At 32.2% G+C, this 18,652-nt stretch overlaps 1 protein-coding gene and 1 long non-coding RNA gene across 2 annotated transcripts; one reads left to right on the top strand and one right to left on the bottom strand.

The window, feature by feature from the left end:
- Positions 1-2,978: 2,978 nt before the first annotated feature.
- On the bottom strand, positions 2,979-12,166 carry LOC115709655 (exocyst complex component SEC6). The gene is made up of 25 exons (XM_030637816.2): positions 11,818-12,166; positions 11,347-11,385; positions 11,136-11,224; positions 10,953-11,043; positions 10,450-10,539; positions 10,144-10,223; positions 9,369-9,461; positions 9,240-9,266; positions 8,260-8,367; positions 7,902-8,040; positions 7,736-7,780; positions 7,419-7,474; positions 6,582-6,690; positions 6,036-6,176; positions 5,780-5,959; positions 5,343-5,426; positions 5,164-5,250; positions 5,028-5,072; positions 4,728-4,806; positions 4,315-4,384; positions 4,127-4,214; positions 3,882-3,971; positions 3,641-3,757; positions 3,449-3,511; positions 2,979-3,361 (listed from the first exon to the last, which is right to left on the bottom strand). Exons 1-25 carry the CDS (start codon positions 11,944-11,946, stop codon positions 3,230-3,232), a joined length of 2,271 nt encoding a protein of 756 aa, XP_030493676.1. The 5' UTR covers positions 11,947-12,166; the 3' UTR covers positions 2,979-3,229.
- Positions 12,167-12,227: 61 nt separating this feature from the next.
- On the top strand, positions 12,228-13,938 carry LOC133032782 (uncharacterized). Its single transcript, XR_009685379.1, has 2 exons — positions 12,228-12,825; positions 13,713-13,938. It is a non-coding gene; the product is annotated as an uncharacterized LOC133032782 (long non-coding RNA).
- Positions 13,939-18,652: the final 4,714 nt, after the last annotated feature.

The raw sequence follows: 18,652 nt of genomic DNA, 5'->3' as shown, positions 1-18,652 counted from the left end.
ACCATAAAAATCACAACACTATAAGTGATACGCTAAATCACTTCCCGGGGACTTAAACTAGGAACTAAAAGTTACCCTATCGATAAAAAGCATGGCAATACCCCAAAAAACATAAAAACGAGGAAAACTAGGGGTTCAGAAAATTTCCCAACCGGTAGACCGGTTCTGCAACCGGAATTCCGGTTCTGAAAATTCCTGGACCCTCATCCGGAATTCCGGTTGCACAACCAGAATTCCGGTTCCTCGCAGGAATTTTTCAAAAATTCACCACTCAATCAAATTCAACCCAAATCACCTCAAACCTTCCAGACCTATTCCATATAACCCAAATAACATTTCTAAAGCATTAAATTCACCCAGAATGCACAGAAATGAAAAACACCATTAAAGCCCAAGCTTTGAGTTTTAAACTCAAACTTGAGTAAACCTAAATAACATGCATCCAAACTAGCTCAAATCTTCCTAAACATGCATATAATAACTTCAGAAAACAACAACAAGCATCAACAACCACTGCAGCAACAGATTTCATTATTTCACTTGAAAAGCATAGTTTTTGAACCAAAACTCTAAATTAGCTTCAAACCAACCCAACATGCATCAAAACAGCTTTAATATCCTTAATTTAACATACTTAAATCTCTGAAAAAAAAAAAAACAACAAAATTACAGCAGCAACAACATCACAATATCAAGCATGCAACACACTAATTCCATCAAAATTCAACAAATTTTTAAGAAGAAGAGATGAGGAGCTAACCTAGCTTAGATTGAACACAAAAGAGGAAGAAATCACAAGAAAAAAATCCAATTCCTTTGCTGCACCAAGAGGCCGAAAAAGAGAGAGTGTTTTTCCAAATTTTTTTCTATTTTTTTCAAACTTTGATTTTTGAAATGAAAAAAATGAGATTAAATGTCACTTACTCCTTTTTACTTCAGCCAAAACAAAATAAAATAAACATATAATCCATCTATTAAAATCACTAGAAGACAAAATAATAATGGAGCAAAATGACCAATTTGCCCCTCCACACTAAAATCACATAAATAACACTAAAGGGGTATTTTTGGGAAATTCTAAATTCCCGGCCATTCCCGACATACATCACAATATCAAGCATGCAACACACTAATTCCATCAAAATTCAACAAATTTTTAAGAAGAAGAGATGAGGAGCTAACCTAGCTTAGATTGAACACAAAAGAGGAAGAAATCACAAGAAAAAAATCCAATTCCTTTCTTTGCTGCACCAAGAGGCCGAAAAAGAGAGAGTGTTTTTCCAAATTTTTTTCTATTTTTTTCAAACTTTGATTTTTGAAATGAAAAAAATGAGATTAAATGTCACTTACTCCTTTTTACTTCAGCCAAAACAAAATAAAATAAACATATAATCCATCTATTAAAATCACTAGAAGACAAAATAATAATGGAGCAAAATGACCAATTTGCCCCTCCACACTAAAATCACATAAATAACACTAAAGGGGTATTTTTGGGAAATTCTAAATTCCCGGCCATTCCCGACATACATCACAATATCAAGCATGCAACACACTAATTCCATCAAAATTCAACAAATTTTTAAGAAGAAGAGATGAGGAGCTAACCTAGCTTAGATTGAACACAAAAGAGGAAGAAATCACAAGAAAAAAATCCAATTCCTTTGCTGCACCAAGAGGCCGAAAAAGAGAGAGTGTTTTTCCAAATTTTTTTCTATTTTTTTCAAACTTTGATTTTTGAAATGAAAAAAATGAGATTAAATGTCACTTACTCCTTTTTACTTCAGCCAAAACAAAATAAAATAAACATATAATCCATCTATTAAAATCACTAGAAGACAAAATAATAATGGAGCAAAATGACCAATTTGCCCCTCCACACTAAAATCACATAAATAACACTAAAGGGGTATTTTTGGGAAATTCTAAATTCCCGGCCATTCCCGACATTCCCAATGTCTAATAAACCGTCCCAAACTACTAACATACTAAGTTGTGATTTTACTGAGCCAAACACCGAGTTCCAAAATACCGGGCACCGGAAATGCAAAATTATGAAAACTACTAAATGACATAGAATGCATCTTTGAATTCAATAATAACAGTATAATAATTATTTAAATAGCTATAAATAATTTCATAATTAATCATGATTAACTGCTAAATTCCAAATTAAACTAAGCGGTCTTTACAAAAGATAAAAATTTATACTACGGGAATAGTTAACGGCAGGAATCCACTCCTAATGGGGTGGAGATTTCTCGTCTTAGCAGTTAATGGGACGGTAGTACTAGCGGGGAATAATTTCAATACCCAAAGCGAAAATGGGGCGAAGACGGGAATGATACTATTCATATCATATCTGATCTCGATATAGATATATATAATTTCTTTTCTATTTTTAACGTGTATAGTATACATATCATTGATAATCAAAATTATTTCGATTATCATCTATAATAAAAATTATATACCATATGCCTAAATTATGAAAATCTAATGACGGTAATAATTGATGATCATTGTGGATCACGAGTGTGAATATATTTTTTTCTAAATTCTTAATTTCATCTTTATTTACTTTTTAATTTGTAAGATTTATATCAATTATTTTAAATTATTACCTTTTTTTTTTCATCTTGCCTTAATGGACACCTAATAGGTTCTCCATAACCGATGAATATTCTCCTACACCGAATCCAATAGTTATTAGACAGAGATGGAACAAGGATGGAGACATAAATTGATAGCAATGATTACATTCCTCGTACAATAACCACCTAATTTCTATCTCTAAGTAACTGATAAACTTGAAACTTCCTATTATATCTTAAAATTAAAATGGGACCTAATAACCAATAGCATACTTCCTCTATGCAATATCCATACTTGCTGATTCTATCCAAAAGAGAAAAAATAAAAACTATATTTATTCCTCATAAAATATCAAAGATAGATTGCACATAGGAAGAAAAGGCTTTGAACAAAACCAATTTCAAATTCATTTGAAAATAAAATAAAAATCTCTTCACTAAAAGCTCCATCTAATTTACAAAACAAACCCAAGGTAAATAAAATTGGATGTACAACCAGAGAAAAATTGACTTATAGCCTAAATAAAAGTAAAGCATATTATAACAAATGAATGGGAACTTGATTTTGATGACCAAAAAAAAAACATAAAGAGTCTCCCTACTGATCGAAAAACCATCCACACAGTTTACTCTAACTATGTCAGCTTTCGCCATAACGATCCCTTCGAAGCTGTTAAGCATTTTACTCTTGGGAAAACGAAACCTGCCTTCGGAGGATTTTTATCAACGAGAGAATTCTCGTAAATCTCTTTGCATTCTTGCACAACCTGTTCAACAAAACACAAAATACAATCTCAAACTTCGGCTCAAGCTTAACTTAACAATTAAGTGAAAATTGGGAGTCGTGACTGTACCTCTTTGGCATCCTTACGCGGTATGCCTTCTCTGAGCCCAACGAGTTTCTCAACAACCTCAGGCTGCGATAGAGTTGTATCGGAAATTATCAATAAATGATTCGAGGCAGCAAGTTGGTTAAAAACAAAGGTAAAAACCGAAAGCAATGCTTAGAACAAAATGCAATTTCTGCTAGTTATCAGATAAGTTACCGGGCAGTCAGGTTGATGTTCGAGAATATTTGTGTAAATGAGCGTGAACGTATCCAGGCTCTCTGCTGAAGCAAGTTCTCTTAAATCACTCAGTATTCTTACTCTGTTTTCAACTTTCTGCAGCCAGGTCAAAAAAACCACAATGTAGAAAGGTTAGAAGCAATTATCGGTGACGATAATCAGCAGTAACATGAAGAAAATCGAGTGTTTCACCAAAGTCAAAGATAGAGATTGCACTTACAGAAACACTTATATACTCCCTGAAGAAGTCCATGAGAACCTCCTCATCTAATCTCATTCGTTCAATGGTCTCTTCCTTAAAATGGTTCCTCTGCAATCAAAGGAAACAAATGATTAGGTAACAAAATTTGTGACTGAAAAATCTGTAAATAAAGTATTGGTAACAAAAATTATAATTTGTTGTGAATATTATGTATATTATTCAAAGGAAATTACCAGATAATTTATTTGTAATATATATCATACCTGTGTTAGAAGATGATCGACATAAACCACGACAGTTTCCTCTAGACAAGCCTCAACAAATCTTCTAAAAGATCTTTCTTCAACGTACCTTAAACAAACATAAAGCTTGATTAGAGAGGCATGTGTCAAAAACAACAGAATCATTACCAGTTCCAGAGGGAAAGAAAGAAAGAAAGAAAAGAACTTACAATTTCACATCATTGAAATAATCACCAAACGTTGCAACAAGATACTCAGTAACCTGCCCTTCACACCACTCTGAAAATTCATAAGGAGAAAATTATATATGGACGAAAAAACAGCCAAAATATGTAAGAAAAGTAAACAAAATAGTCATTTTTCACACGTTAACAAACATATTGTATTTTCTACAACATTGCCAAAAAAAAGACTTATCATTTATTCTCGAAATGAGAGCTAAGATAACCAACCAAAGAGGGATAAAGACAACCACCCAACCCGAACCCCTCCAACCCCAAAGAAATCGGGGTTTTAGTTTTTGGGCTTCAAAGCGACTTTGAGTCCAAAAAATTTTAAGATCAATCAAATCCAACCCACAAGGCCACAATTTATTTACACCGATATTAATAATATATTTTACCTTTCTGATAAAGTTTGACTAGCAATTCTTGGACTCCTGGATCTTCAAATATAACGCTGACGGTTAGATGCACAGCCTCCTACAATCATTAAAATTTTATATTGAGGTTTGGTCATAAACGAGGACGAATAGCAAAGCAAGATGCCTTCCTCATAAACTACCTATTGAACAGACAATGAAGATAAAACCTAGTAACACTACGATTCAGTAACTAGTAATTATCGCTGTTATACATGGTATACATTATGAGGATAAAAGTTAGCAAGATTTTATAAGATACACAAAAAAATACCAACACACCTTTGCAACCTCAAGAAAACCTTTGCAAGTATCCTCAAAATTGACCTGTAAAAATGAAGTTACAAAATTTAAGAAGAGACGAAGCCAAAAAAAAAAATAAAACGCAACTAGATTGACCATATTGATATGGTGTAACCTGCTCAGCATAATTCTGTGGAAGAGCTTCTATGATGCTATTACTTAGCTCCATTGCAAGATCATAGCAGCGAAGATTGTTATTAATCTGCAATTAATTGCAAAAAGTCATGGGATGCAAGTTCCTCTTAAGCTCAATTTTTTCATTTAATGTACTAGCGCATGTAGATAATTACAAACCATAGCACACAAAGGTTCCAAACCAATTTCAGAAGCAGGTTCTTCGAATCTCCGCCTTTCAGCTGCTTGAAAGTCAATCATTACCTGAAGAATCAAGTGTACAGGAACAAAATATTAACAGGATGCGGAACAGGTGGGATCAAGGAAATTGATAGGATAAGTATGTCTGAATAAAGATTTCCAGCAAGAATAACATATTATTTTCTCAAAGAAAAGGTATGCATAAACACAACTAATGAACAAAAGCAATTCAGATAGATATTAGGAAACCAATTGCCTGTAAAATAAAAAAAAAATACAAACACAATTTATGCGCAAGTGATAGGCTGTACCATATATTAGATTACTTTTTAAATAATATCGCTCAGAAGAATGAAAGGAACAATGAAAATTACAATGGAAATTAATCAATTATTCTTAAATGGAGACTAAATAACCTGAATAATTGCCAAAGCAATTCTGTATAGCATGAGATCAGTACTATTATCTCGAACAATTTGCACTTGCTCTCCTAGGATCCTGAACAAATCAACAGCAGCTGGTGTATAAAGCTTTCCGTCTTCATGTTTCTTTGGTGGATGTATCTTATCAGCATCTAGGATATTCAAGTACCATTTCTAGAAATAGAACAAGAAATTAGTTGTTGGACAATACAGCTTAACAAAACAATAAAAGAAAAGTTAAAAGTCCTACCTTTGTATTAGCCTGCATTCTCTCGACATATGTATTCATAAGAGGGTCCATTGCACCACTCTCCGAACATACTTGAGCGAGAGAGTCATCAACACCAAGGCCAATAAGATTTTCTTGGTATTCAACTACCCAACCAGTTACCTAATTCGAAAAAGTAAGAGATGCAACTTTAACCATGTAAACATAATTCATAAATAAGAATATTTTACATATTGAAAATGCTAGTTGAAATCAATTCAATGCATGTCGGAACTTTATTTTTACTTTTTATGCTATTATTTTTATAATAAAAACAAGCTTCTGGCATAACTTTTTCTCTACATTCCCATAATGTCCGGCAAGATGGGGAAAAAATGATTTTGATTATGGACATATACAAGGAAACAAAATCAACCACCCCACTTTGATGTCTTGTAACCAAACAAGCCATGTACGGCCGCATTATTTATTTCATTTAGCCAACCAGGCTAGTTTTCTTATACAAGGAATTACAGTCTTTGACAATGCAATTAAATGTTTGAAAAAGACAACGAAACAGAAGAATACCTTTAAAATCTCTATGTTTGTCAGATCATTTGCCCTGTCACTGAGTAATCTAAGCATTTGAATAAACCTCTCAGTATACAGATTCACCATAAGTTGGAATATCTCGTATCTGCGATCATAGAAAAATCAGGGGAGGAATTTTTCTCCTACTTTTATTATATGAACGATAAACTGAAACACAGCCGCAGCCTATTTTAATACCATTTTATGCAAAAACCAAAATTACAAACAAAAACCAGCTTTAAACTGCATCAAACATTATCAATCCCTTAACAATTCTGAGTGAAAATAAAACAGTTTCTTCGAAACTCTTTGCCCATATAGTGACCCTAAGTTTAACTCTCTCCCAGAGATGCTCCAGCTCATTCTCTTTTTCTTCAAAAATTCTATCATTCTTCTCCAAATAAACTTCCTTTTTTTATTAGAGCCTGGTACAAACTATTGGACCATCAACCCATAACGTGTCATAAGAAATAATAGGAGAGGATAACTACTACAGATGTCCCTATATACAGATGTCTCTTAAATAGTTCGCTAATGAATGCTTCAACATAATCACACCAACATCCAAGTACCCATACGGGTTAGCATGTATAGACATGTAGAAACATATCCTCAAGTGAATCTTAAATGCTATATTAGTCAGATCAGTCATACTAATTCCATCTACATGCACTTTGGGTTTTAGTGCCACTATAATCTGACCTCATAATATGTCTACGAATATAGAAATGAAGCAAATTGTAGAGCAAGTTGACATTTCAAATCCAGCAAATAAAGAATAAATAAGCTGACACCTCAAAAATCAAGAAAACTAACAAAATGTTATATACAAACCTTGGGGGAAAGCAAGGAGCCACGTAGTCATAAATATCACCAAGCTCTTCTCCAATCTAAAAAATAAATAAGAACAAAATTTAAAGGATCTTAATCTTCTAGGTCAAAATAGGGAACAAGGAATTCAACAAACAAGATCAGGATAGAATGAACTGCATCAAACAAAAGAAGAGATAAACTTTCTATCGAAAATATCAGCAATATAAAAAACCAATTCACTTTAATGAAAAGAGAAATGACAATGTTGACAAAGATGCTAATTAAGCAAACAAAACTAAATATCACAAATTTGGAGAAAAAAGAACAGTCGTGAATACCATTCGAGCTTCCTCTAATGCTGCTTTAAGGTCCTCAAAAACAAGCTGGTACACAAATCACAGTTGAAATAAGACATGTTTTTATGAAATAATAATATACATTCTTCGATATAGAGAAAAAATTTGTTACACTATTTGCATTTCTGGGGCATTACAAATAAAATACCTCGGTGAGAAGCTTGTTAAATCGTTCTTCAACAGTCATTCTAATTTGCTCATAGCATTTATCCTTATAGCCTTTTCCCTGAGCCTTTAGCTTCTGCTGCGTTAGATTTCTTGAAGAAGCCACTGATGTGTTAGATTTTCTGCAGAGGGCAGTGGAGCAAAGAATAAAAGATGAGAAGAACAGAAAAAGAAAAAAAAAACTTTCGATGCAGTTTTGTGCTAAAGTGAGTACAAAATGCATCATATTATTAACTTACTTCTAAGCAACACAATATGAATTCCCCATAATCACAAACGTGTATGCAAAACGTTAGAAGGCAAACTAAGAGAAAAATTTAAAACCACATCAGAATAGTTACTTGGCCGTTCTACGAGGATTTGCAACTGACGCCATAGCACCACCTCCTTCAGCCTCTGCTGCTTCCTCAGCAAGTTGTTGATCAAGAATTTCTTGCATTTCAACAACCCTTGAAAAGAAGTGACAGAAAAACCTTTAACAACTACAAGAGTAGCACTAAAGTAAACAAATTAGGAACTTATGAAAAATTGATAAGTCATTTTGTACCCTAATATGTATGTGAATTTAGATAAGGAAAATACTCAATGGAAGTGTGTTGTTTAGCATCAAATATTAACACAAATGACTCCCACAGAAATTAATTCGCATGTAGATCTTATTTCAATTAGCTGCGATGTTGGACAGCATTAGTGCTCCACAACATTGCTCTTTAAAGACTAAAGATGTGATAATGAAATCTCTTTCTTTCCTTAGAGCTCATATGAGTATAAAATAATGTAAGCACCAAGCCATGATCTCCACTTAAGAAACGACAGTGCTACACATAGTTCTCCAACTAATAGCAATACAAGTTATAATAGTACATGGAGTGTCCCCTAGATTGTTTCAGCGGGAGCTACTAGTTACCATTCATAAAAGGTGTATCTTTTTCAATTACTATTGTTTAAAAGTGTAGCTTTAAGATAGAAGAAAGGTAGGTTCAACTATTTGTGGTAAATCCTAGCTTGTGAATTCTATTCCATATGAAAAGTCATTTGCTAATAATCTACCAATAACTAGCATAACATGAATATCAAGAAAAAAAGGGCCAAAGCTTTCAAAAGTTCTCGAATAGTTTATAGTATGAAGGAAATTAGAAAGCAAATGAAAATAAGACTACAGTAAAACTTAATATCGAAACAGATCTTGCATTCAATTAAACTAGTTTAATCCCATAAATAATAAGAAAATGTATGACAATAGGGACAAAACTAATACCAAATTCTTAGTAGTACTAAAGTAAATAAATCAGCAACAAATGAAACACTATTCAGCACTTACTTCAAAGCACGAACTAGAGTTTGTGGGCTGCAAAACAGAAAAAAAAAATACATAACACCACGTGAGAAACATTAAATTAAATAAGTATCCAAAAGTTACAACCCTAATAAATTTGGTTTAGGACTTTACCTTTCCTTAGAAAGTTTATAGAAGTTAGAAACGTGGCCCCACAATGTCTTCTCAAATGTTTCCCAAGTCCGGTCAACATCTTCAAAATATTCTCTGAGATATATTTCAAAGAACAAAGTAGATAAGCCTCAACATGTAACAATAATCCTTGAAAACAAAAGAGCATTCAGGAAATACAATGAGAAAGCATGACAATGTAGCATTCTCTGTAATCATCTATATATCATGTTTCAAGTTTCATTTTAGTGAACTTTAGAGATAATTTTTATAGTGAATAGCTCCGATCGCAACTTCTAATATGTAATCCGACGGGATCAAATAGGAAACAATACTCTAAATCATAGAATTATAGTGAAATATACGATCAGCCGACATTTCTCAAATTTGAAAAAGAGACGGAGAAATGGTTCCATCCACTTATTTTTATTTCTCAAACTGAGAGATCCATGAATCTACAATATATCTTCTAATTATAAACCAAACAAAGCAATTCATAGGAAACAATGAAAATTAAAGAGAAAATATGTCATCACAACCCCTAATCCACATCATCTGATTTCAAGAAATAAGAAAAGTTTGCAACATGTATTTGAGCAAGATTATATTATTTTTCTCTTATTAACGAAACTATAAATCCAATGTAAATATTGGAATTGCAAAAACCAGAACAAGAGTGCAATATTCTTCCTTCTTCACAACTGAAATGAGAACAAACACATGTAAATGCATCAACAAGAACCAAAAGAGATGCACTACAAAATCAAGAGAGGAATACCTTAGCCTTCCAACTTCTTCCTTGTGAGATGCTGCAGCTGCTAATGCAAACCTCCGTTTTCCATCAAGAGCAGTTAATCTCTACAACAAATTAAAGAATGTTGAGTAAAAAAATTATATATTTGTGTGTGTCTCAACTGGTAAACAAAAAGGATATGTGAAATTGATAAACATAATTATTGATCAATACGTTAACTTAAAACAATCAAGTGGCACCAAGAGACAATATTACCTTGACAAACGAAAAGAAAAGTGGCTATGTTCCAAAAACAAAATAAGCATAAATGAAAGGAAGCAAGACAAACACCTCATATGTATTAACAAGTTCTTTTTCATCACTCAGGGAGTCCCGTGCCTCAGCTGCTTCATCAGAAATAGACATCATACCCTCAACATCCTATCAAAATTGAGAAATTAGTCTAAAGAATCATAGAGAAACGCATCACATAAAGTATTTTAACAATTCCTTCACCCCTGCACATAACTAGATTATAATATTCTTAATCAAGTTAAAATCAACACATATAGATTAGTAGGCTTCTAGTTCAAAAGTATCTCATTCCTTTCCTACCATAAGTAAAAAAGTTTCCTGTGCAGGCGTCATTATAGTGACCAATACAGCAGCACTTTAAAGAGTACTGTGTACAAAAAAAATGAGCATGAAAAAGAAAAATGCGACCTCATCTTAGCAATTAAATTTGATTCACATACAGCTCAAACAAGAAAGATAACATGCTTACAAGCACATGTGCATCAAATTAGATGCGTTAAGCATTTACTTAAAACTTCGGCAAGGTCAAGCTCACCTACCTTAAGAGTTGTATTTAAGTTATTCCTTGCATTGCTAAGGAGCTTTATCTGGTCATGATTGTCTATTAAATTCTGGCATTCTTGACACAGACTGATACAAATAAATTAATTAAGTCAAAAATAAAAAATAATTGAATGGTGCTAAACATAGAAACCCTCAGAGATGTTTAATTGAATACATACTTATCAATAGAAACAAAATTTTCACGAAGCTGATTTATTGTCTTCTCAGATAAAGCTAATGATTCAAGCCCAGCTTCTGCTTGCTCAACCTGTTGTCAAAAAAGGACTATGTTACTAAATTTATAAGCTTGCCATTACTTAAATCCCGAAGTTTTGTATTCAAAATATCAGAGATTATATATTCTGAGTGAGTTTAAGTTTGAACACTCACCTGCTCTGCAACCATGGTACTAAGTTGAGCGTCATTTGCCTGACAATAAGCACAATCAATAACAATTTTTTCTTTATTAGAATATGCATAAAATTGATCATTTAAACTATATTTCCCATATGCCATGACTCATGAATATTGATCAAAATTCCCAAAAAAAAAAAATCATAAAATCGAAAATTCAAAATAGTGAAGATATCATAGAGCACAATGTAAATAGCTTGAATGTCAATAACAGTAACATGAGCACTCTTAACATATTCTCATCAAGCATATATAAACACATATACACACTATAATTCACACCCAATCCTTGTACAAACAAACACACCTAAGTTAATAACCAATTAAGTTCCAAACAAACATAATAACTATTCTCTCGCGATCAAAACCACGAGCAATTACATTGATCAGTCAACAACAACGGAAGGCACATAATACCCCAATTCCGAAAATTCTGAGTCAAAATACCTGTTGACGAGTAATGTAGTCGGCCTTGATGGAAGCGATGGATTGCAGAAGCTCGGGAAGAGGTAAAAGCTTGGCGACCTCTCGTACGGCTGCTTCCTTGGCTTCGACACCAAGATCCTCGACCATCATCTTGTTGTTGCTGTTCTACACATCCATGGAAGAGAGAAGAGGGAGATGAATTTGTGTGAATTCTTCGAAGAATATGAAATCAGAAAATCAAATTCAGAATGTTTAGAGAGAGAGAGAAAGAGATCTATCAAATTCTCATCTTCCAGATTTTTTTTTGGTTCAATTCAAAGTGTTGAATGTTCTAAGGCCCAAATTTAGATCCAAAGTTTGAAAAAGAAAGTTGGGCTTGTCAAATAATTATGTAATTTCCTAATATTGGATTATTATTAGGGAAATTTACACCCACTACTGATTTTTCCCATTTTATTACATTTATACTGTGCCACGCTGGAAACAACATTTGTACTTTTTTTTTTTTTTGGGCAGTTTACTGCCTTGAAACTTTAGCTGTGTAAGGGATTTATCATTGTCACTTATCATTCCAGAGTACATAATTCATTACCAATTGCTTCATTGCTTCATTTTTCCAAAATATTTTATTATAATAATAATAAAATAAGAAATAATGGGTAGTTGTGTCTCCCCACATCAAAATTTAAATTTTTTTGTTTTATTAAAATGATTGATTTGGATGTGAGATGTGACAACTCTCACACACACTACTCAATAAAGCTAACCCTCTCATCAACTTTATCTATTTATTTATATTTTCCACTCTAAACAAAAACCAAAACCATGTTACATTTCTTTTTCACCTTTCTCTGCAATCCCTTTGACTCTCTACATCCCTCCCCCAAGAAACCTCAACCTCTTTGTTGAAACCATGGAAGATGCTCTCAGAGAGTCCAAACCTTACACTGATAGACTCTTCTCTAGAGCTCGCCGTGTATGGTCATGGATCTTATCTTGGGTTCTTTGTGGACCAAGAAGAAGAACAAGGTAGAAAAAACACACACACAACAGAATTTTCAATTTCAAATCATTACCCTTTTGTATATACAACTCAAGTTTCAATTTTTTTTTTGGGTTAATTTTGTTATTATTGATAATAATAATGGTGTGTGTAGACTATGATGGAGTTTTCTTCTTGTGTGGGCATCTGTTTGTTTGTTTTTTTTTTCTTTTTATTTTGTTAATGTAAAATTTGCCCACATATGAATGAGCAATAGTTATAATTTGGTTTGTGTAAAGTTAAAAACTTTAGTTTGTTTTTGTGTGTTTTATTATTTATCAAATCATGAGATGTTTGAAACAAAGTAAAAGATGCAAACAGCCAAAAGAAAGTTCAAAAGTCTCCCAAATCTGATAAGGTTTTTTTTCTATTGTTCTTGTGTTGTTTTTAGAGTTTTTTCAAGTTGATTATATTTCCTATTTCTTTTTTTTTTTCTTGCATGTTTTTTTTTTGTTAGTCTTTTTAATGTTTTTTTATGCTTGTTGTTTATGTTCTTTAATTTTTTTTTTTTTTGTGTTGTTTTGGTAGTGTTTTCTTATGTTTTTTTATAGGATGGGAATCCAAGTACACCCGATCGAAATACTACCATTCCAAAGTTTTTTTATGCTTATTTTTTTATGTTCTGTATTTTTTTTTGTGTTGTTTTAGTAGTGTTTTCTTATGTTTTTTTATAGGATTGTCACCTTCTCTTGAAATAATTATGTTCTTTTTCCCATTGTCCATTGCTCTTTATGAGAACTGATATAGATTTCATGTCCTGTCATTTTTTACAATATTTCATTTATGTGGCCTTTTTTTCATATTAAAACAATAGTAAAATAACACTACAAAACAGTAATTTGTTGTTGATTTAGTAAATTTTTCTCTTTGCCAGATTTTATGGTTTTTCCCCGGTGTTTTCATGATTCTGGTGTTGATTTGTCCGTCCCCAACCACGAAGGAAGTGCCGTTTGTGCTATGTTACTGTTAACAGTATAAAAGTAAATATTTTAGGTCTGAACAGTATAAAAGAAAAAAAAAAGGCTTGGACAGTAAAAAAGAAATAATTGCCGTGTGGCAGTATTATTGTAAAATTTGGGAAAAAAACAGTATTTTTGTAAGTTTCCCTTATTATTATTATTAGGGATAACTACACCACATACTGAAATTTTTAATTTTTTTACTTTTATATTGTGGGGTAGAATTTTTTTCAAAAATACTGTATTTTTTAAAAAAATACTATGTAAGTTTTATACTATGTACTGTGTTAAGTTTTCACTGTTGTTCTACTGGTGTTTTTTAGTTGTTCTACTGTTGTTTTTAGTTGTTATGTTTTGTGTTCTACTGGTATTTTATAAAAACACAGTATTTTTGAAAAAAAAAATCGTGTGACAGTATTTTTGTAAAAGTTAACCTAAATTCCAGTATTTTTGTAAGTTTTCCTATTATTATTAGATGTAACAATAAATTACGGTAAAAATACTTAAATTTTATTTCGAGTAGCTGAGAAATATCTAAGTCGTATTTTTGGCCGTAAAAATATATTCTGTTAATGGTATGGAACTTCTGTAAATGCATCCTCGTTTTTTGCCTTGTAATATACCGGATGGCGTGACACGTCATTAAAATAAATGTCACATCACTCCTACCACTCAAAATTAACTGATATCATATCATACATCCTAGAACCTAAAGTAATAACCTAAAATTAATTAAACCCTTTTAAAACAAAAATAAAAATCCTTTCAAAATATATATATATTATATAACCTAAACTTAAAAAACTTAGGCAAAACTTTTCGACTATTGTTGAAAGCTCGAAAGTGACAATGAGACGATGGTTATGCGATTGCAAACCATCATTAGAAGTTGCAATTCGCACCTATAGGACGATGAAGAATCCTTGTAGAAGGTTCAAGTGCTGCCGAATCCATAAGGTTTGTTTTTTTTTTTTTGCTCAATAATTCTGGCAACCCGATGGGTTTTTTCTTATGATTAAAATTTTGGTTTTTTATTGCTTATAATGTGATGATTTATCAAGATCTAGTAAGGCATTATGGGAGAAGTCAATCAAGACCAAATTTTATGATAAAATTAGATCTTCGGAAGGCATGTGATACTGTGGAGTGGGATTTCATATAGGAGATGCTAACAACCTTTGGTTTCCCTATGAAGTTTAAACAGCTGATTATGGTATGTGTTCGAACCTCGAGATTTAGTTTGATGATCAATGGACAGTTGCATAGTTTTTTTGAAGCTAAGCATGGTCTCCGACAAGGAGATCCAATGTCACCTCTCCTTTTTATGCTATGAATGGAGTATTTGCTGAGAATTCTGTGCAAGATCGAGTCCCAAGATGGTTTCAAATTTTATGAGAGATGTAAAGGTTTGTCTCTAAACTATCTTTGTTTTGCAGATGATGTATTGATGTTTTGTAATGGAGATTTCATATCTATATATCTTCTACTACAAGGCTTAAAGATATTTTCTGAAACTTCTGGATTACTCCCTAATGATGCCAAGTCAGTTGTATTTTGTCGTGGCATGGATAAAAGTGAGGTACAAAGGATCCTTGATACATTGGGTTTTGTGAGAAGTAAAATGCCATTCTGGTATTTGGGTATTCTTATTTGTGCTAAACGTTTATCAACAACTGATTGTGAATGACTAATAGAGAAGATGGTAGCCTGAATTCAAACATGGAGTTCTCGCTTTGTCGAGCTTTTTTATGGAAGGGAGTAGCTATTTGTGGAGGTCCTGGTTATGTTGTTGGAAATATTTTACCAGGATCTAGATTTACTACCATGTATGTTTCATTAACATCCAAATATGAATTCTAAAACAATGAAATAAACACATATAAAGTTTATAAAACCTTACATTGGGTGTAGAGGAATATAATGACTCATTCCGTTCAGATCTCTAGCTCTTGATTCCTTTCTGTAGCAGAACATAATCAAGATCTGAACTTGGATCTCTTTCTCTCCTTCCTTTGATGCTGATTCTTCTTCTTGTTGGTTGGATTCTACACAATCTTCCATACTATGATTGAGATACCACTTGATGTGTGTGGGCACTACTCTATTCACTCAAGGTTCGAAATTGAAGAGAAGAAGAAGAAGAGAAGGTGGCGACAAGGAAGCTCAGGTTTTCTCTGAGAGAAAATAAGATGCAAGTTCATAGTTTCCTGAAGCCATCACTTTCTATTTATAGAATGCCATCTAGGTTTAGGTTAGAGTTGTATGGCATTAAAATAATGAAAATATAAATGGTAAACCCTATACAAAGTGGCCGGCCATATCAAGGATAATGGGCCTCACTTTGCAATTTTGCCATTTTGTCATTTCTCAATCCCATTTTCTCAAAAATACCAATTTTCTAATTCAACCATTTAAATGCCAATTCTAATTATTTAATAACTAAAAATTAATTATTAAATAATATTATCATTTAATATATTTATTAATTAGACATATAAAGTCTCTTAATTAACAAATAAAACCTAGAATCTCTTTTCTTTACAATTTCGCCCTTACTTAGTGAAAATTATAAACTACACATAGTCTAACTTTAGAATTATAATTGATTAATCAAAATCAATTAACTGAGTCTTACAAGCAGTATGGTCTCAACTAGTACGGGGACCATGGGCCTCTATAACCGAGCTTCCAATAAGTCGAACCAAATTTACCAAGTAAATTTCCTAACTTATTAATTCCTTATTGAATCCACACTTATAACTTGGAATTGCACTCTCAGTCATATAGAACGCTCTATATGTTCCACGATATAGATACGCTATTAGTTATCTATTGTTATAATCCTAATTAGATCAATGACCCTCTAATAGATGATCTACATTGAATAGGAACTAAAATACCGTTACACCTTCAATGTATTTTATCCTTAAAACACTTAGCTCCGTATAAATGATATTTCAGCGAAGTGAAATGAGATCTCAACCATTTATTTCTGTTTAGCCAAGCTCGAAGGATATCATCGTTTCACTTCTAAATTCCTATAGAAGTTATAGACTCCATATTTATGTTAGCGCTCCCACTCAATTATACTATCATGTTCCCAAAATGTACGTATCATCCTGACTGTTCAAAAGTAGGCTTAACTAACAAATAAAAGAACATGTATAATACTCTTGAGATCGAACCTAACCATATCAGGATTAAAATCATTTGATCTAGGATCAACAGGTGATATTGAATTGAATAAATATTACGATAAATTTTAACAAATCTAATCAAAGTTCAATATCGGTTCCTTCTGATGTATACTCCATACATCCGATACTGGTAAACTTTGCCAATGCCCTGGAAAGGACATAACACTTATCCAAGGTGTAAGAATACCTATCGCTGATTATATCATGCCAGTCTAAATCCAGTGAACTGACAAATCAGGGAATAAACTTTTGAACATATAATTAAGATTATATTCCACTGTACTGATAATACTATAATCATTAACAAATTCATATGTTCTGGACTTAAATAGAATTCATACATTATATGCATATAATCATGAAATAAATCATGTGAACCATGCAACATAAAATGTTATTTTTGATCTTTATTAATAAGTAAATCTAATTATATTGAAATGAGTTTTATTTATGGCACAAAACCCAACATATGTTTCATGGAACCATCTTTGCAGATTAAAGAAAGGAGGGTTGGGATTTTGCAAACTGATACAATAGAACCAGGCGGCTTTGGGAAAATATGTTTGGGATGTGGCTACAAAACAAGACATTTTGTGGGTCAAATTGGTGAATAATGTTTATTTAAAAGGGGCTAATTGGTGGGATTGTGAGGTAGTTGCTCAAGGAAGTTGCTATGGGCATCAAATAGTAAATGTGAAGAACAAAATGAAACTTTATATGCCTGAATACCAACTAATGCAATGCAAATACTCTATCATACTTAAATGATGTGTTGAGTACAAGGGAGGAGAATGTGAGCTGGTATGGTCAAGTTTGGGGGCGTTTTAAAATCCCCAAACATCAAATTATCCTTTGGCTGACGGTTTAGGAACGTTTACAAATAAAAAATAGACTATTTTCATTTTAAAATCTATATGAATCAGGTATGTCTAATGTGTGGATGTTACACTGAATCAATTGAACATATATTTTTTGAATGTCTTTATAGCAAGAGATGTCTCCAATTTATCAAAGATTAAATGGGATGGGACACTAAGGTAACTAACCTGAATTTGTTGTTGATATGGCTGAAGCAAAACTGACATTCTCCTTTCAAGAAGCATATATTTACTCTAGTATTGGCAACGATAGTTTATCATGTTTGGAGGTGTCGAAACCTGGCTTTTTGGGAAGCGAAAATTCCCATTTTAAATTCCACCATATATAGAATACAACATGATGTTAAGAATAGAATGTGTATAATCTGGCCTAAAAAAATGAAAAGAAAGGATATAGTTTGGCGGGAGTCTTTATAAAAGATTTATAGTTTTTGTATTGTTTTTATTATTTCATGCATTTGATTGGTGCTGATAGATTGTATGTGTGTTTGTTTTGGTGAAATATAGTCTTACTGTTGATTTAGAAAAAAAGAAAAAAAAAACCACATAAAAGTAAGAGACAAATAAAATTAAAACAACATAAAAATAAAATATAAATAACAAAAAATCAACAACAAAATAGCAAGAGTGCAATATAAAAATAACATGCACATCGAAAGATCGTACTTCTGTAAATAAAATCTTAAAACTATAAAAATATTTAAAATTTTGTACAACCGTATTTTTATAATTCTTTTGTTATTTTCGTGTATTTCTAAAATTATCCCTTATTATTTATGG

Source organism: Cannabis sativa, chromosome X (assembly GCF_029168945.1).
Source record: "Cannabis sativa cultivar Pink pepper isolate KNU-18-1 chromosome X, ASM2916894v1, whole genome shotgun sequence".
Taxonomy (NCBI): domain Eukaryota; kingdom Viridiplantae; phylum Streptophyta; class Magnoliopsida; order Rosales; family Cannabaceae; genus Cannabis; species Cannabis sativa.
Note: the sequence above shows the minus strand (reverse complement) of the source record. Positions and strands in the feature narration are given on the sequence as shown.

What these genes read in the sequence shown, in the direction of transcription:
- LOC115709655 (XM_030637816.2), bottom strand. Translation starts at nt 11,946, where the DNA reads ATGATGGTCGAGGATCTTGGTGTCGAAGCCAAGGAAGCAGCCGTACGA. An exon ending in TATAAACTTTCTAAGGAAAG is followed by an intron (nt 9,267 to 9,368) that starts GTAAAGTCCTAA and finishes TCTGTTTTGCAG; the next exon opens with CCCACAAACTCTAGTTCGTG. An exon ending in TATTTCAATGATGTGAAATT is followed by an intron (nt 4,215 to 4,314) that starts GTAAGTTCTTTT and finishes TGTTTGTTTAAG; the next exon opens with GTACGTTGAAGAAAGATCTT.